General features: G+C 45.8%; 1 protein-coding gene across 1 annotated transcript in view; it reads left to right on the top strand.

Annotated features, from left to right (window-relative positions):
- The window catches only part of KDSR (3-ketodihydrosphingosine reductase), a 1199410-nt gene that overhangs the window by 554269 nt on the left and 624819 nt on the right, over positions 1-20322 (top strand). Inside the window, exon 6 of the mRNA XM_044065256.1 lies at positions 6755-6946. Within this exon, the coding sequence (XP_043921191.1) occupies positions 6755-6946 (192 nt within the window). The remainder of the gene's footprint in view (positions 1-6754; positions 6947-20322) is intronic.

The following is a 20322-nucleotide window of genomic DNA, read 5'->3' on the forward strand; positions in this document are numbered from 1 at the left end:
GACTAAGCTAGTCCTCGCGGGCCTTTTGCCCCTGGATTCGGCTTTGTCCTCTCCCCTTCCGTGGCGCCAGCCGTGGCTGCCCCACTGACCATTCCTGCTCCCCTGGCCGGGATTCAAACTCCCTCTTCGGCTCAGGAAGAAAGGGACTCGAGAAAAAAGGATCAGAAGGATAAAGAGCGTGAGAGGGACAGGCATCGTAGCCACAAGAGGTGGGCCAATTCATCTCCCTCGGCCCTGCCATCTAAGCAGCTTGCCTCCCCTCTTAAGGTCTCCGGGTCTTCCCCCTCCAGGCTTCGTTCTCCACGTTTCTCCCCAGAGCCAGAGGAGGAGAACCGGTTACCTTCGAGGTCGTCCAGGCGACCTTCCCGGCCAGCCTTGGCAGCCTCATCCAGGTCAACTAGAAGTTTATCTGACGCGGACATGGATTGGATGATGCGTCGATTCTTCAGGCCCAGCTGCAGATGGGAGTGCTCTTGCCTCCCTCCCCTGCCGGGGGGGAGCTCTACCCCATTTTTCGCCCCCATTGCTCCTTCTCCGACTCGCTACCGGGGTTCGGAGCTATTGGATCCGAGTAGCTTCGGAGCCAGGGTGGTGTCGGCGCCAACAGTGTTTCCTACTTCGGCGCCGACTGTACCTTCGAATTTGTCGGATCCATTTTCGGATCAGAGCTCTCAGGGCCGTGAGATGAGCGTCAGATCCAGAGGGGTTAGTGTGCCTTCAGCTGTGTTGAGGTCGGATCGCACTGCCCTTTCGGATCCGATCGGGCTCTCTCCAGCGCCAATCCATGCGCTGGATCCGAGGGGACTGCTTTCGGATCCTAGGGAAAGCAGCTCACCCTCGGCATTCAACGTCGTGGAGAGGGTCCTTTTGAGGGATTCGAAGTCCCAGGCTCTTGTACGGATCCACCCGCCATTCCCTCTCAGACGGGCTTGTCTTCCATCATCCGGCCCCAGGGACAGCCTGCGCCTACGTCCCAGATGGTTCCCATGGAGGAACAGGACATTGTTGGTGAGCCCTCCTCGGACAGCCCCCCCAAGGAGGTCCCTCACAAACGAAAGTGCAAGAGGAGGCACTTGGACTCACCAGAGTCCCTCACAGAAGACACGGACTTGGAGGAAGGGGAAGGTTCCCCCAGGTCACCCCCCCGAAGACGTCTCTTTTGGAGACATTATGGAAATGCTTCGTATTAGAGGTGGGTGGTCAGCCCAAAAGCCTTCCTCAGACGAGTCTGTCTTTCTGGAGGCGTTCGACGCAGGCCCATCTACCTCTTGGATGTCCCCTCCCTCCGATCCAATGGTGGACCTCATAACTACCAGGGCATGGAAGGAGCCGGACACTGTGGAGCCAATACCCAAGAGACCGGACAAGATTCTCAGTCCCCCCACAGACAGGACAGTTTGGAGAAAAGGTGCCCCTGTAGATGCCATGGTGGTGGCGGCTGCCACTAAGAAGGAATTAGCACAGGAGAGTTCCTCGGTACATCCTCCAGACAAGGAGTCTCGGACGATGAACCCCTTCGGAAAGCGGATGTTCGCTTCAGCGACCTTCTCTGTAAGGTCACTGAACTATATGGCACACGTGATTCGACTCCAGCGGGACCTAATCAAAGAGTATGCTGGGTCACCGCCAGAATCCATGTCGGCCGAGGACAAACGGACCTTCTCGGCGTGAATGGCCACTCTTACGTCTATCACAAACACCTCTATGCGGCTTCTCTCCCATGCCATGGAGGGAGCGGCTAGAGCCAGTGGAAAAGGCATTGTCGTACGACGACAGGCCTGGCTCCGTCTCTGCGACTTTGCGGAACCCTTGAAGGTGTCCTTCGCGAACGCCCCCTTTGACAGTTCTACGCTTTTCGGCAAAACCGTCCGCGATACGCTACTCCAGAGCGAGAAGGACGGGAAAATGTCTGCCATCAGGATCCACTTCTTGGCTCCTCAGAGATCCTTCTCCAGGAACCAAAGAGGACAGAAGAAGATGTGGTTCCAGAAATCCCAACAATCCCGTTTCGCTCTGGATCCCTTGTCCTTCAGAGGCAGAGGAGGACAGGGTGGACACCGGCCCAGAGGCAGAGGGGGGCTGAAGAATTTCAGGTCGAGGGAACCCTTTTCCGATCGACCCGCGCAGCAACCCTGAGGGGTTGCCCGACTGCTCCTCTCTGGAGGCAGTCGGGGGGTGCTTCTCGGAGCATCTAGCACATTGGGAGTCCATTACGACAGATCGCTGGGTGCTCCGGATCATATCCAGAGGTTACTCAATTCCATTCCTAAATACTCCTCCCCAGTCGGGGCGCCTCCCCGATGTACCACCCAATCAGAGGGAGGTAGGCAGCCTTCGAAATAAAAGAGCTACTAGAAAAAAGAGACATCCAGCATGTCCACCCCGGTCAATCCGGATCAGGCTTTTACTCCAGGTTCTTTTTGGTGCCAAAAAAGACGGGGGACTTACGGCCAATTCTCGACCTGTCCACACTGAACCTGTCAGTTGCCAAAGAGAAGTTCCGGATGGTCACCATTCAATCTATTCTCCCACTGTTACAGGAGAAAGACTGGATGTGCTCCATAGACCTCAAGGATGCGTACTACCATGTTCTAATGGACAGGCGATCCAGGAGGTTTCTCCGCTTTCGGCTGGGAGCCAGCCACTATCAGTTCAGGGTCCTACCCTTCCGTCTCACCACAGCTCCCAGGGTGTTCACCAAGGTCATGGCAGTTGTAGCGGCCCACCTGAGGCTTCAGGGAATACAGGTCTTTCCTTACCTGAACGACTGGCTCCTAGCCGCCCCCACCAGGCATCTACTATGTTTAGCAAGAGACTATTTCCTACATCTCGCCCACTATCTAGGGATCACGATCAACCACAACAAAATCCTCCCTTCAGCCTACTCAAATGTTGGATTTCATAGGGGCCAGGATAGACACAATTCAGTTCAAAGTCTTTCTGATGTCGGACAGACTTCGCAATCTAAACCTCCATGTTTTGGCTCTTCTTCAGTCCTCGGCCCCTCCAGCGGAGTTAGTCCTGAGGGCTCTGGGGTCCATGGCAGCGGCCATCAACCTGTCTCCACTCGCGCATCTGAATATGAGGATTCTCCAATGGACCTTACAGGTCCAGTGGTCCATTCTGCTTCATCATTTATCTGCCCCTATTCCTCTCAGCAGGGTTTGCAGGGAATCTCTACTTTGGTGGCTCTATTCCAAGCACCTCCGGGAAGGGCGCCCCTTCTCCATGTCCCCACCCCAAGTCACAGTGACCACGGACGCGTCTTGCCTCGGTGGGGGGGGGGCATTGCATGGGCAGAACCGTCCAAGGCACGTGGACTCACACAGTGGACTCACACAGAGACCTTTTTGCATATCAATGTCCTGGAGATGAGGGCAATGTTTCTAGCGTTGCAGGCTCTCCATGCCCTTCTTCCTCTAGGGACTATTGCAGTTCAAACAGACAACATGTCAGTGGTCTGGTACATCAACAAGCAAGGGGAAACCAGATCTTACCCACTTTGCCGAGAGGCCATGAGAGTGTGGGAATGGGCGATATCCACCAACCGCTTTCTCATAGCAACGCACATACCAGGTCGGTCAAACATTCTTGCGGACAAGCTGAGTCGGACTATCCTCTCATCCTACGAGTGGTCTCTGAACACCTTAGTAGTGAAACAGATCTTCCTCAGATGGGGTCAACCTTGCTGCGATCTGTTCGCGTCGCCTTTGAACGCAAAGTGCAGCGAGTTTTTCACTCTGATTCCCCCACCAGGGGAAAACCCCAGAGACGCTCTGGTTCATGCTTGGCCATCCAGTCTTCTTTATGCTTATCCTCTTCTTCAGTTGATGACAAAATTCTTGCAGAAAGCTCATTGGTTGGGGAGCAGAGTTATCCTCATAGCCCCATTCTGGCCTCGTCAAACATGGTTCCCATGCCTACGGTCTCATCTAGTGCATCCTCCCTGGATCTTAGATCCCCTTCCAGATCTGATTTCTCACCCCCTGGGATTGAGGACCCCCAACCTGGACAACCTCAAGCTCTCGGCTTGGTTGATCCAGTTCTCTTGATGGCTAAGACTCCCAGTATCTCATCCTCAGTTAAAGCTATTCTGGTGGCCGCTCATAAGCCTTCTACCAGAAAAGTCTACAAGTGTAAATGGAAATGTTTTTCTATCTGGGCGGAGCATAGGAATTTGGACCCTTTTACGGCTCCTATTCTAGCAGTCCTCGATTTTTTTTTATCCCAAATCTTCCATCAGGGGGCTAGTTCTTCAACTGCTAAAGTTCAGTTGGCAGCAGTTTCCCACTTTCACATTGGAAACAAATTTGGCCCCCTAGCATCATCTAAGATCTGCAAGACCTTTCTGAAAGATACCTTTCTTTTGAAGACCCCCTGTTAAGGAAGCAATTCCTCCATGGGATTTAACCCTAGTTCTCCAGGCTCTGACTGGTCCCCCTTTTGAGCCCGCAGCTTCAGTTGACCTGAAGTATGCATCTTGGAAAACTGCCTTCCTGATTGCTATTACTTCAGCTAGAAGGATATCGGAGCTTCAGGCTCTTTGCAGTAAGCCCCCATACATCATTTTTCATAAAGACAGAGTTTCCCTCAAGACTAGCCCCTCTTTTCTGCCTAAAGTGGCTTCCGAAGACAACATCAACCAATCTGTCAAACTACCGGTCTTCTTCCCTAATTATCACAACAAAGGAGAGTATAGACTCCATTGCCTGGATGTACATAGACAGTTACGATTTTACTTACACAGAATGGCTGTTTTTCGAAAATCAGAACAGCTCTTTGTTTCATTTGCTAAGTCCTGTCTGGGTAAACCAGTGACAAAGGTAACCTTAGCTAGGTGGATTTCACAATGCATTCTTCTCGCATACAGAAGCTCTGGTCGACCTGAGCCCGTGTGGGTTCGGGCACATTCTACCCGTTCTGTGGCTACTTCTGCGGCCTTCTGGTCGAGGGTCCCTTTGGATGACATTTGTTCATTTGCTACTTGGGCTTCCTCTCACACTTTCATTACACATTATAAATTGGATCTGATTTCCAGAGGAAGGGCGTCCTTTGGCTCTGCAGTGCTCCGGAATATCCTCCCATAAGGGCCTCCCAAGTTGTTGGTAGCTGGGGACTCTGTCCCACAGGTTGCTGATCAAATGAAGTTAACTACTTCAGATAAAGAAGTTATGTACTCACCATAACGTTCCATCTGAGTAGGTAACTTCATTTGTCTGCAACCAACCCTCCCTCCGTCCCCCTGACCTGTAGTTCATCCTTGAAGGATCATGGTATGTCACTTCCCAGATGACATCAGGTTAGGACGTTCAGGTAGTTTTCCTTGTGTTATGGTAGTATTCTAGGATACTATGGCAAACTCGATCTGAGGGTTAAAGGGAGGTAGCAGGGCATTATGAGTAGGGGAGGAGCTTGGAGCTCGGATCTTTTGCTAGGAAAGCTGCCAGCTCGAATCCGAATCGGATCCGATACCCACAGGTTGCAGACAAATGAAGTTACTTACTCAGATGGAACGTTATGGTGAGTACATAACTTCTTTTTATACACCACGGTCTTATCTTACCAGAGTGCATCCAAAAGGTCAACTACTACTTGGGATTTCTGTACCTCACTTGTTTACCATCTATGTTTAGAAAGAGCTGGGGAAAGGGTAGGAAGCACTCTGGGGGCTGATAGGGTAGACTGCTTAAGATGTTGGAGGGGTACTTGCCATAATATAGTTTTATGTCTGAGACAGCCTGGCAGGAGACATTAGGGGATCTCAAGGACTGTGCGCTCATGATAACTAAGAATGACAGCCAGAGGGCTAAGTGGAGTCTTGGGAGAAAAATAATTTGTTAAACTGTGCAGTTATCAATAACAAAAATAAATGTTACTGCTATAACTGCTGCTTGGTTTACCTGTTCCATACATCAGGATAATAGTTGCCTTCTCTGTTTTATCTCAGTTTCAGTTAATTATTATTTTTTGCCACTAAATTTGGGTTAACAAGACAAAAAATTTGTCAACTTATAGTTTGATTTTAGCAAGAAGGCTTCATAACTGAAAATATTTATAAAAATTTTGGTAATTGGTAAGTTACCTAATTTGTAGAAATTACTTAATATAGCGTGTTACAAATGAAAACAGCAAATTTGATTACTTTATTCACATTAAGTGTTTGTTATGTTTCATGCTGAGTCTTATGTGACTTTTCTCTGCTACACGGTCAGAATTCGTAGGATCTATTAGTATCTCAAACATTTGTGTGTGTTTGTTGCTGCTCCATACCGCCAAGAAACAGGATTTGAAAGGAAATATCTTTATGATCAAATGTCAGTGAAAGTAGGTATACTTGGTGATGTTTTGGGTTTGAATTCTGTTTAAATCTTCAAGGTTCAGTTTTTGTATATATTCTGTACCAGATTTTGATATATGTGTTTGTACTGTTTGTTTATGCTGTGTGTTCGACTTGTATATTGCAATGTTCTTGGATGTGTACTGTTCACTGGATCCTTATTTAAGTAATGAAAAAGCAGTAAAACTCACTTCACGTACAAAAAAAAAATCTAGCCAAAAGTTTTTGAATTTAGAATTTTTTTTGTAGTTTTATTGCAGGATACATTTTCTTTTTTACCCGAGTCTTATTCTCAAGGTTAATGAGGTATTGCACTTTGCAAATGCAGAATATTCCGAGTTTATTTAAAGTATAAATGTTTATCTCCATTACTATGCATATTTACATAATAAATATCACTTTCCTGTCCTGATACAGAGACTAATGGAGATCAATTACTTGGGCAGTGTGTATGCCACCAGGGCAGTCATCGCAACCATGAAGGAGAGGAGGATGGGGCGCATTATATTTGTGTCATCTCAGGCAGGTCAGCTGGGGCTGTTTGGCTATACTGCTTATTCTCCTTCCAAGTTTGCTCTTCGAGGCTTGGCTGAATCCCTGCAAATGGAGGTAGCGTGTCCAATGTATTGGTTGTTAAATGTTTTTTTTACTGCAGTCATTCACTTACGACATTAGCTTTATTGATTTTTGTCATTACTTCATAGGTCTGAGCATTTCATTTTTTGTCAGGTTACAATTTTTTAGCCTTATCTTCATAAAAATAACTACAGATAGCAAGTGACAAATGTTTTCTTCATGTAAGAAAATATACAAATTAAAAATTAAACTCTGAAGATTTAGAAAAGTCACATCATAAATATGCAGCTCATTTATTTGTGCAAGTAGTAATTTGATTGTTAGTGCATAACTGAATTTAAGAAATGCAACCAGTGACACTTTCTTGTAAAGAAATATTAAATCTGGCGTTAAGGTGGACCCTTCTTGATGGATCCTATAGCTTGAGTTTTTATCCTCTCCACCAATTAGAATATATTTGTCTGGAATTTTCTGTGCTCCTGAATGGATACGGACCATGTTGATGCATACCATGATGTCACATAATGACTGTGTAAGCGTACACTGTGCCCACCAGTTTTTTGTTGCTACTCACACAGTTTGAATTTCAGTCCTTGCTCTCTCTGGTCAATATATCCTCTGTCTGCATGCCCCTTGCATTTATTTTAGATACTCCTAGTTTATGAAGTTCAAGTAAAGATGGAATGAAAGTCCCTTGTAGAATTGGTAAGATGATTCCCCTTGTTGTCCAAGGGGGTAGCCTAGATTTTCTGCAGCTAGAATGTTGATATTTACATGGGTCTAGCCCCCAAGAAGTTAGTCTGCCTTATCAATTATCTGTTCAGACTCTTGGGGTCAAAGACTGGATCTCATTCTTGTCCTCAGTTTCCATGAGGACATGAGGCTTGGAAGAGGTGCACACCCAGTTACCATCCTTTGGGGTGGTTGCATTCTGTTTGCCAGTGCTAATTTTCCCATCCCGATTGGCTTGGTCCTCTTTCAACTTAACAGGGAACAGCCACTTGAGTCATCAGGTCTTGATCACTGATACTTTGGACTGAGTTTGCTTGTAGGTCTTTCTACCGAACCCAGCTATACTGGTTGACTGTGATGAAGGAGGAGGAGTCATAGCATGAGCCCTTGTTTGGGGTTGTGGTCCAGGCTTGAGTGATTGAGCACTTGTTTGGCTCTTGATAGAAGCTAGAGTTGCCAGTGTGGGACTTTACCCTTGGTGACTTCAGTTCATGGAGGCCTCAGATGCTGCCTTTGATATATGCTCGCCCATAAACAGGCCCTCCCATTCTCAACACCCTAAGTATGTCTGTCATGTGCTCACATAAGTAAAAGCAGATTTCTGATTGCAGAATGTTTGGAGGGCTTTGGACTGTCTTTCCTCTTTCAGCTCCCTTGGGGGATCCAGTGAGGCAGCATCTGAGACTTAAGCCTCCTGCCACTCCTTTTTGAGCTATTAATTTTCAAGAGGCCTTCTAATCCTTAAGTATGGTATAGCTTTTTTCCCTGGATACCTCTTTGACCTGTCATCTGGATGCAACAGCATTGTTGGCATGGAACCCCTGTATGTGGAGGCTGCGTGAGAAGTCTTGAGGCATCTTCATTTGCCCGAATCACCTTTAAGTGAGTTGATGCTTGCTCTCCACCTTCTGTGTATATGGAGTAAGGTTTTGTCTAACCAACCCAAAGCTTACATTCATATGGTTGTGACAGGCCCACATGCCCTCCCTCCCTCCTATTTGAAGAATAAAGAGACCTGTGAGAGGGCTATGTTTGACAGAAAGATGTACTATTCTGTCATGCTGTGGCTTAGAGATGTCAGCTATATGTCTGATCTTTCCAGGTTCCACTCCTCCTGGGATTTTGTTTGAAAACTGCTTAACTGCTTGCTGTTTGGTTTGAGGTGAAGTTTATGGCTAGGGCAGTATTATATGCATAGGTATGTGTGAAAGTGAATATGTAATTCATTAAGGAATGCATGACTGCTGGGGCTGGTGTGACATGAAACCTTGCATTCTGAGTCAGTCTGCAGTAAAAGCTGTCCTGATGATCACTTTTCATTTTTAAACACCTCTTAGATGTTAAGCATTAGATCACTGTTCAGTAATCTAAGCTGTATGGGTTATATCCTGCCAAGAATATGACCAACAGGCTGGCTGTTCAGTCCTTAAGGGTGCCTTACAAGTGCTCTAACTGCCAGGCTGCCAAGCAGAGCACCATAAAATGGTAATGAGTATGCAAAAATCTTCAGAGCTTTCTTGCCATTGAATTGCACTCCTGCAAACTTCTTGGAACTGACATTCGGCTAGAGATCATTTATGGCTGGGAAAATAAGTTCCATTCAGCAGAAGTCCTTCCACTATTTTTGTAAAACTGTTATTTACACTAGGAAACTTTTTTTTTTTTTCTTGGGGGGGGGGGGTGGCTTTCATTTGCTACAGGATGATTTTATTACTGTGAATGTTAGTGGAAAGGTATTTAGTTTTAATCTGTTTTTTTTAGCTTCTTGTACTATTTTTGGATAGAATATGTGTTAGGTGCAAGACTAGTGCTTGTAGGGACTATCAGGGTGTATTACTTCAAACACACCTTTGTATCTTGCACAGAGTTTACCAACTCATACAGGCTCCTTTCATCATATTTTAGGCTTCCTTCATTGGCTGGACGTATGGGTATACCATATTCCTCTGTTCTTCCTTCCCCCAGCCACAAGGAAAAGAAAGTTGTCAGGCTGACTCCAGCTGTGCCTAAACTGCCGAAGGGTGACTTTGTTGCATGTTGGATTTGGCTCCTCAGACAGCTCATCATTTCTCCTCAGCCCTTCTGGTATAACCACTGGAACTGTGAGGAGGAGGTTTGCTAGGTTGCATACTCAAAACCTTCCTGAGGATGTTAAAGCTGAAATTTTGAGTTTTGCCTTAAGACCATCTGCTTCAGGGGTCATTTAAAAAGTGTGATGTCAGCAGTAAGCTGATTCAAGGAGTTTCTGATTTTCCACCCTTCTTTCTCCAAGTTTGTCAAGGAGTTTAATGCTACATCTCCAGCCTTTTTCAAGAAGGAAAATAAGCCATCACAGCAAACTGCTAGTAAGAACATTTTAAAAGTAAAGGCAGGGAGTTACTAAAAAGAAAGAAGAAATCCTCTAGAACAAAGGACAGTCTAACAAGCCTGAATGACTACCTTCAAGATTCCTCTCCCCTTCTCAGTGTGGCAAACATTTAATCCTTCCAGAAAGTAAAAGCCTCCATTTTGTTGTGTTTGGTAACAGATAGTTTCAGACAAATGGTTTCTAAAAGTAACTCATCTAGGTTACATATGTCAATGGGAGTGTCTCCCCTCTTTTCAAGGGATTCGCTGTTATCTGTGAGATCAGACTCCTCATTTTCCTTGTGTCATTCATCAACTGCTAACTCGGGGGATGATAGAAATGGTCCCCCCACCCGCTCAGCTAGAAGAGTTTTATTCAAAAATGTTTCTGGTGCCAAAAAATATATTTTTTTATACCAGTTCTGGATTTCTAAACCAGTTTGTGATAGTGCCCAAGTTCAAAATATTAACCCTTCACAATTTGTTACCTCCTGTTCCACATTTGAGTTGTCTGGTGACCTTGTATTTAAATTATGCTCATCACCATATTACTATAGCTCCAGATTTTAGGCATTTCTTAAAGTTTTCTGTGTCTGAATTACAGTATCAGTTCTCTGCATTACCATTTGGCCTATCCACTGCTCCAAGAGTATTTATAACATGTTTAGCTTCAGTGACAGCCTACTGCAGATTACAGGGTATTCACATTTTTCCTTAATTAGATGACTTGTTTATCTTTGCAGAACCTTTTTCAAAAGTGTCAAAGGGTCTTTTACTTGTGTGAGAGATCACCTATTGAGTTTTTAGGAGGACATAAAAAAGTCTTGCTTAACTCTTTCTCACAGGACTGTTTTAACAGGGTGTCCTGTAGATGCCTTAGTTTGTTTTCTTCCACAGTTTTTACATCTAGTTCTGAGTTTTTCCACACAGACTGCTCTCTCGGCCCGGGAGTTTCCCAAGATTCTTGGTCTCATGGTGTCTGTGATTCTCATGGGAACTGGCAAGACTCACATTTGAGAAAAATTCAGTGGTACCTAAAACTCTGTATAGTTCCAACATGCAGTATCCCGTGATATTCCAGATTTGAATTTTGGAGTTTGTGAAAAGGGAGATTCTTTGGTTAAGAGACCAGTTCAAGCAGAATCCAGGTTTTCCATTTTCCCTTCCAGCTCCAGCACAGTCTATAACAGTAGATGTCTTAAACTTTGCTAAGAAAGCAGTATCTAGGAGGGTAAAAGTGCAAGGTCTTTGGAACAGAAGGGTCAGACCAAAACAGATAAATATAAGAGGATAACCATCTGAAATGCCAGGACCCCCTAGAGAGAGTTCTGAAACATGGAAATTGAATAGCCGAAAGAATGGACTTACATATTCTAAGTCTGAGATGCCAAGTCTCTAAGTATTCCCTTTTCTCTGAGGTCACTCAAGAAAAAGCAGTTGGTGCTCTCCACTAAAGGTCACACCTCTCTGCAATAATCCAAAACAGCAGTAATCAAACGAAGAGAGTACTTGAAACCACCAGGCCATTGTAAATATTTTAATAAAACACGAAGAAACACAGATAAAAACATGAGCGCTTTCGGGCTTAGCCCTTTATTAGACTAAAAACCTTCATTAAAAATAGCATTTTATACACATTTGTTAAAACTCATATCCAGTCAATCAGTGATACCTAACCTGCCTCTTTTTAAGTGCTGGTTTTAAAGGGATAAGACCATTCAGCGGCAAATTCTATTATCCATTTCATCTCATTAAATTCAGTTAAATTGACCAAATCCCCTCCTCTGGTACCCATTTTAACTTTCTGTATAACCATAAATAAAAAATTATGATTTGGGTAACTCTTCACATGTTGATATAGAGCATTATGTATATCCTGAAGACGTATGGCTCACATATGTTTTAAAATTCTCTCTTTCAATTTAAAGTTCGTTTTGCCTATATAATAACAGGAACATGCATTACAGTGAGCCAAATAAACCACATCTTTTGTCTGACAATCTGCATAAAGATGAAAATCATATCTTCTATTAATCACTGGATGCACAAAATAATTAATCAGAAGTTGTTAGTCTTCTTCCTATTCATCACTGATGGGAGTCTGCCTTATACCAAGCTTGTGTACACCAAAAACTCCTGAGCTAAGCTGCTACCCAAAATGCCCTTCACTCAGTTCTCAGATCTTGTTTGCCGCACAGCCATATAGCAGCGTTTCACGGAGCTCTCCAGCTAAGTGCTATATTTTTCAAATTGTATAAGCATTTGTGAGTTCTTTTCTGTCAAAATATTATTTTTCTCTATTTTCAAACTCAGCTCTACCCACAGGTATCTCTTTTATCATACCATTGTTGCTATTTGCCCTTTTTACCCTTGTGGTATTCCCAATACCATTGTTGGTATTTCCCTCTCTCTCTAACTTTTCTTTCTAGTTAGCGTTGTGTATGTTATTGTTATGTCTGAAAAGAAAGGGACTACGGGGTTTAAACACTGCTCTTCTTGCAGTGGTAAACCCCTGAATAATGATCTTCATGAGGAATGTGTGTATTGTTTGGGGGTTCTGCACTTATCGGCGAAACCTCCCTGTGACATTTGTGCCAGCTTCAGTCAGCGGACGCTGAATGAAAGACGAAACAAGTTAATCCTCAAGGGCCTGCTTCCTTCTCCTTTTTTGGAGGCTATTTTTGCTTCAGAGGTCTCATCCCCTCCTTCTGTGGACAAGAAACATCCTCGTTATGACCCCTCTTCACCGGCCAGTGAAAGGGGCAAGACTCATAAGCACAAGGCCCATAAGTCTTCTACCGAGCATCGAATCACCTCCTCGGTTCTGACCACCTCAGCTCTGAGTTTGGCTCCAGTGGTTCATACAGAAGTTGCTATGATCGCCTCGTTGGTGCCGGTCCCGGCACCAATGACTATGGCTCCCACTGCAACTTCGGTTCCTGTCAGTTTGCCTGCCTTTACCTTGGCACCGACGTCCATCTCCGCTCCGACGGTTCCAACAACATTTTCGGAGCCGCTATTGACCTCCACCCCAACTGTGACTTCGGCACAGATTATTCCCCTGCTACCGGTTTCTAAACTGGAATCCTTGGTGCCATTTTTCAATCCACCACGGACCCAGTACTCCCAGTCTGCGGATCCATTTGCCGGACATGGCTTCAGCCCCTTTTTGGACCGGCCAGATCCCCCCTCAGGGGCGTCAGTAAGGTCCACCAGGAGCCTGTCTGAATTGGATGTGGTGTGCCTCTTTGATCAGCTGCTGACCGCGTGGGGAATTACAAATTTTCCTAGAGGCCATCCCACTCCGGGTTTTGGGTCCATTGCCCCAGCAACCCCCACGTATTCTCCTCCCTTGGACCCCTCATTTCTGAGGCTCATATTTCCGACGTCTATGAGAGGACCCCTTGCCTTGGTGCTGACAACGATGGTGTCTGAGGCCCCTTTGGGTGTCAGTTCTGTCAGAACCCACCCTTCCTCAATCTCATACTTGGGGAGGGTGGAACCCTCGGTTCCGGCTACGGTTCCAGTTGTGTCACCAGTTCCGTCTTTGAGTCCTAGGGTGACTCACGTCCAGTTTTGCTTGAGGCTCTGTCCCCGGGAGCGGACCGCGTGGAGCGAGGTGAGACTCTGGTTCCGGGCTCCCATTCCTCTTCAGGTAGGTCTGCTTTCTGGATGATTGAGAGGGTGCTTGCTTTGAGCAATTCCCCTATGTCGGAACTACCACCCATTCCCTCTGAGCTGCAGCTATCAAAGACCACCCCCCACCCCTCAGGACTCTGAGAGCACAAGACCCAGGAAACCCCTGTACAGGGTATTTCCCTTTCTGAGTCTTCTTTGGATGCTCCCACTGAAGAACCCTCTCGGAAACAGGCGTGTAAGAGGAAACACATGGACTCCCCAGAGGAGTCCCTCATGGAAGACATGAACTACAATGACGGGGAAGGGTCCCCACGGTCACCCCCTGACGATGTCTCATTTGGCGACATCCTGGAAATCTTCAAGCAGAGAGGTGACTGGAAGCCCTCCAACCCTTCCTCAGAGGAATCCGTATTCCTGCAGGCCTTCCGCTCGCGGCCCTCTACTTCTTGGGTGACCCCCCCGCCGATGAGTTAATTAAGCTCATCGTGCAGTGGGCATGGAAGAATCCCGACACCGTTGAGGCCATCCCCAGGAGATCAGATAAGATACTGTCCCCTCCAGAGGATCAACCACATTGGTCTAGTGGTTTGCCAGTAGACGCTATGGTGGTGGCGGCAGCCACGAAAAAGGACCTTGTGGAGGAAAGTCCTACTGTCTACCCGCCCAACAGAGAGTCCCATGCGGTGGACAGGTTAGGGAAGCGAGTTTTTGCTTCAGCGACCTTTGCTGTCAGTTCTCTGAACTTTTTGGCACATTTTACAAGGCTGCAGAGAGATGTCATCACTGAGCTCTCTGGAACACTCGCGGGTCAAGTTTCGGATGGAGCACGTGATAAAGTTGCTTCCCAACTTTCCACCCTAGAGTCAATTTTCAATTCGTCCATGAGGTTGCTGTCCCATGCAACTGAAGGGGTGACTAGAGCTGCAGGTGCAGGTGTAGTTATGAGACGTCACGCCTGGATGCGCATTTGTGACCTCGCGGACTACTTCAAGTCTTCCTTTTTAAACGCCCCTATCAAACCATCAGCTCTGTTTGGTTCTAAGGTCAAGGACACATTAGCCAGGTGCGAACAAGACGGGAAGACCTTGACTGATGTGGGCCTGCATTTTTCCAAACCTCAATGTTCCTTCTCCAGGAACCAGAGGAGTGGAAAGATGTGGCACAAAAAGTCTCAAGGTCCTTTCCGTGAGGCACGTGGTGAGGACTCCCCCAGAGGCAGAGGGGGTTCCAATAATGGAAGATGCCCCTTTAAGGGCAGAGGGGGTCCCCAAAAGCAGGACTCCAGAGATTCTTTCTCGGAAGACCGTATCAGCGCTCCTGAAGAGCTGCCCGATTGCTTTCCTCTGGAAACAGTCAGGGCTCATTTCTCTCTGCACCTAGCTCTCTATTACAAATGATCAATGGGTGCAGAAACTAATTTCCAGAGGCTATCGCACCCCCCCCCTAATATCTTACACAAGACCTCCGAGATCCCTTCCCGATGTTCCACCCAGTCAAAGGGAGGAGGTACCTTCCGAAATAAAAAAGCTATGTCAAAAACGAGTCATCCAACAGGTCTCCCCAGACCAGTGCGGATCCTGTTTTTACTCAAGATTCTTTTTAGTGCCAAAAAAGACCGGGGACTGGAGGCTCATTTTGGATCTCAGCCAGCTAAACAAATCAGTGGTTCAGACCAAGTTCCGCATGGTCACGATTCGATCCATCCTCCCTTTTCTTGGGGAGGGTGTGTGGATGTGCTCAATAGACCTCCAGGATGCGTATTACCACACAAAAATGGACAAACGTTCCAGGAGTCTCCTTCGCATCCGGCTGGGAGCCAATCATTACCAATTCAGAGCCTGCCATTTGGTCTCTCAATGGCCCCCAGAGTGTTCACGAAATGCGTAGCAGTGGTCACAGCTCATCTGAGACTTCAAGGATTCCAGGTGTTTCCGTATTTAGATGTTTGGCTCCTCTCTGCCCCCACCAGGTGTCTCCTGGTCAGGGCCCTCCGCTACACTCTATTACTAGCGGAGTTGCTGGGCATCACCATTCACTGGGAAAAATCCAACCTTCAGCCCTCACAACAATTGGAATTTATAGGGGCAGTACTCAACACTCAAACAAGTCTGGTCTCTCTTCCCTCTCACAGGCTTCAGAGATTAAGGGCACAAGTTCAAGTGATACTCTGTCGAAGAAAGGTGTCTGCAAGGGAAGTTCTTCAGGCTCTTGAGTGTGTGGCGGCGGCCATCCCAATTGTTCCCGTAGCCAGATTACATAAGAGACTGCTACAATGGCTCCTTCTGTCCCAGTGGATATCCAGTCTTCATCCCCTGACCTCACAGATTCTCATCATCAACTCCTACAAACAAGATCTCCTCTGGTGGATGAGTACAGATGAAAATCTTTGGTGTCATCCCTTCCAGGCTCCCGAACCCAGCGCCACAGTGACCACGGACGCTTCCCTGATAGGGTTGGGGGGGCCACTTCCAGGGAAAGTCAGTCCAAGGCACGTGGTCCAGCATGGAGGTCAACTTGCATATCAATGTCCTGGAGTTGAGTGGTGCTATTGGCATTGCAAGCATTCCATCCACTCCTTCCGTCAGGAACGATTGCGATCCAGTTGGACAACATGTCCATTGTCTGATACATAAACAAACCGAGAGGGACCAAATCCTACCCCCTCTGTCATGAAGCCATGAGAATCTGGCAGTGGGTGATAGCTTCCAACCACTTTCTAATCGCAACGCATATCCCAGGGAGCTCCAACATGATTGTGGACAAGCTGAGCAGATGCATTCTTTGTCCTCACGAGTGGTTTTTCAATCTGAGTGTGACGGAGGAAATCTTCAGCCGTTGGGGCCAGCCATGCTGTGACCCTTTTGCCTCCCCCTCGAACACAAAATGCAGCTGCTACTTTGCTCTCTTTCCCCTTCATGGGGAGTCACCGAGAGACGATTTGACTCACAACTGGCCCGCGGGTTTCCTTTATGCTTATACTCCGATACCTCTGATCCCTCTTTTTCTAAGGAAAGCTATCCGGTTGAGAAGCAAAGTGATCCTCATTGCCCCATTCTGGCCTCGTCAAGTGTGGTTTCCCTTCCTCCGACCTCACCTGTTACAACCTCCTTGGATCCTGGACACTCATCAGGACCTTATATCTCACCCACAATAGCTGACTCCACCAAATCTTTCCACTCTCAAGCTAACAGCTTGGCTTCTCCACTTTTTTTAGTTGGCAGGCAGGAAATCCTCTCCTCATCTGTCCATGATATTGTCCTGGCCTCCCACAAACCATCCACCAGAAAACCTTACAGGGACAAATGAAAAAGAGTATCTATCTGGTCACATGATCAGATGCTAAATCCGTTTTCAACTCCCATAGCTACTATTCTTCATTTCCTTTCTGAGTTGTTTGACAATGGTGCATCAGCTTCCACCATTCGCATCCATTTAGCAGCTATTTCTAACTTCCATAATGGTTCAGATGAAGTTCCGCTTATTTCCTCCCGACTTTGCAAGATCTTCCCCAAGGGAATTTTCCATAGCAGACCTCCTATCAGGCAACCGGTGGAGGCATGGAATCTTTCCCGGGTTCTCCAGTCTCTCTCTCTACTCCCTTTTGAACCTGCTGCGGCATGTGATGAAAAATTCCTGTCATGGAAATCCGTGTTTTTGGTGACAGTCACTTCAGCCAGATGAATATCTGAGTTGCAAGCCTTATACATTGAGTCCCTATCTGATCTTCCAACCCCCTTTTGAACCTGCTGCGGCATGTGATCAAAAATTCCTGTCATGGAAATCCTTGTTTTTGGTGGCAGTCACTTCAGCCAGATGAATATCTGAGTTGCAAGCCTTATGCTTTGAGTCCTGTTCTGATCTTCCATAAGGACAGAGTATCACTTCGTACTAATCCATCTTTTTTCCCCAAGGTGGTTTCCGACTTTTCTGTTAACCAGTCCATTGAGCTCCCTGTATTCTTTCCAAATTATTCAAACGTGGGAGAATACTGCCTGCATTCATTGGATGTTCATAGACAACTGTGTTTCTACCTGGACAGAACTAAGTCCTTTCGCAAGTCGGACCAACTTTTCATGTCCTTTTCTGGTCCTAGAATGGGGTGTGCAGTATCTAAAGTTACTTTGTCAAAATGGCTCAGGGATTGCATTACCTTCTCATATTCGCTTACGAATGAATCTAAGCCTGCTCAAATCACAGCTCACTCAACTAGGGCTATTACAGCATTTGTTGCCTTCCACTCTAAGAGCCTGCATGGATGACATCTGTGCAGCAGCCATTTGGGCTAAACCCCATACCTTCATCAAGCATTACAAATTGGATCTGATCTCCAGGGGAAGAGCAGCCTTTGGCTCAGTGGTTCTCAGGAATGTTCTTCTATAAGGGCCACCCAGGTACTCCAAGTAGCTTGGGATTCTGTGCCATCATTGATGAATAGGAAGAAGATTAACAACTTCAGATAAAGAAGTTATGTCTTACCGTAACGTTCCATCTGAGTTGTTGATCTTCTCCCACTGCCCCCCACCCAAGGCTCCTGGCGGATCTTCTGGGTCTTTGTGGTGTTTCAGGGTTTCTGCGCAGAGATGGCCTCAGACTTTCTGTTCCTTCTATATGTTGCATGCAAACTCGATCTGAGGTAACCGAGTGAAGTGCATTGTGGTAGCAGCTTAGCTCGAGAGTTGTTGGTGCATGCAAACTTGGTATAAGGCCGACTCGGTTTCGAGGGCTCGGAACTGAACCCATCAGTGATGACTGGAAGAAGATCAACAACTCAAATGGAATGTTATGGTAAGACATAACTTCTTTTTTTTTTTTGCTTATATGAGGACATGCCTTGCAACGTCTACAGGCGTATGTTCCTATTCTATCAGGATTGAATCTTCTGATACAACGCTTGGGATGTTCATGGCAAAGTAAATCCTTTAAGTTACTGTTGCGCCTAAACCCAAACTGAGGGACCTCTCCTACTATGTCAGCTATCTTATCATTACTCAAAAGGATAGTCCAGTTCTTCTTCACTATATCACACACGCCATTTATGTTATTGCTGTATCTAAGCATTACACAAGGTCTATTTTTCTTAACTATTATTCTATCATTTTGTGTATCCTCAACATGGCTCCTTGTGGTAAACTATGGTTTCGCTGTTCCTTTCCTATTCATTTTTGTTCGTGTTAAGCTTCTAAATAATTTTTAAAGGAGTATTTTCTGAGTTGATCATTGCTGGAAAAATCAGTTAGTCTATTTTGCGAGATTTGTAGATGACCTGTTTATGCTGTGGAAAGGAAATGGAGAAGATCTGATGTCCTTTAAAAAATATTTAGAAGCCATTACTGACTTTCTTAGATTCAGTGCCCATAGTTCTAGAACAACTTTAGATTTCTTGGGTGTGAGGTTAATAAAGGATGAATATGGATTGATACAAACCACGCTTTTCAGAAAAAAATTGTTGTGAAGTATAATTTACTAATATTTATTAGTATACATCCTAGGGGCACTTTTGATAACATAACCACAGGACAAGGTTATAGAATTTCGTGTTTATGTACTAAGGAAGAGGGATTTCAAACAGTTAGATAATATGAAAGAATATTTGGATAAGCAGGGTTATAAAGATAAGGTTATAGACGCAGGCTTAACGCAAACAAAAATGAATAGGAAGGAGCCATGTGGAGAGCACCTCAAGTAGATCTATTTGCCACCTTTCAAAGCAGACACCTAACCACATTCTGTTCCAGGACTCCTTACAGGTAGAATGAGGGAAGAGATACATTTCCATTGATATGTAGGGCCATTTTCTCAAAATTCAGAGGGACTCTTCAAAGATCTTTGTGGTAATTCCCCTCAGGCCCAAGTAACAATGGTTCTTCACTCACAGAAGACTAGGGGGGCTTGATGCACCCCGTTATCACATTGCTACAACTGACTGCCAGGATGATTCAACTCTGATAGCTTTTAGGAACCTCCTTCATGATGATGTGCAGCAGGCACTAACGGAAGCAAGAAACCTGCTGTTAGGAAATTATATATTGGCAATGGAAAAGATTGTCTGGTTGGTGTGTAGCCAATAACCACAGCCCTAATAGGGATTATGTAAATCTGTTTCTCAAATATTTGTGTGAGTTACATCCTCTAGCCTTATTCCTCCATCCAAATTCATCTTGTGGCTATTTCAGCATGTCAATGACTCCTCTCCATCTTCTTTTTTCTCATTAAACAATTCTTGAAAGGGGTCTTACACAAAATGGCACCTAGAAATAATGTGATTCTGAGGAAATCTCTATGAAGTGGGAAGAAAGCGCTTAACTGTCATTAAAGGTTGTACTCTTCAGTTGCTGTGCTGTACTTTTTTGGTTCTACAATAGTGTGGCTTCTTCCTGGAACCTTAATTTTGTGCTGGAAAAACTAACCTCTCATTTAAACCGCTCACGTGGCAAATATTTTGTTCATTACTTGGAAACCTGTTGATGTTTATGATATTGATCACTGCTGCAGTAGCCTTAGCCACATGGGTTATATCCTGCCAAGGATATAACAGCCGGCCAACTTCTAAAAGCTTCAGGGCACCTTCCACACACCTATACCATCAGGCAGCTCGAGCTGACCTGACTAAAAAGACAGGTTTTGGTGCCAAGCCCTTCAGAGCTTCCCTGGTACCAGAGTGCACTCTTATGTCACTTTCAAGAATTGATGAT

Source organism: Protopterus annectens, chromosome 3.part0, assembly GCF_019279795.1.
Source record: "Protopterus annectens isolate FY-2018-M chromosome 3.part0, PAN1.0, whole genome shotgun sequence".
NCBI classification, from domain to species: Eukaryota; Metazoa; Chordata; order Ceratodontiformes; family Protopteridae; genus Protopterus; species Protopterus annectens.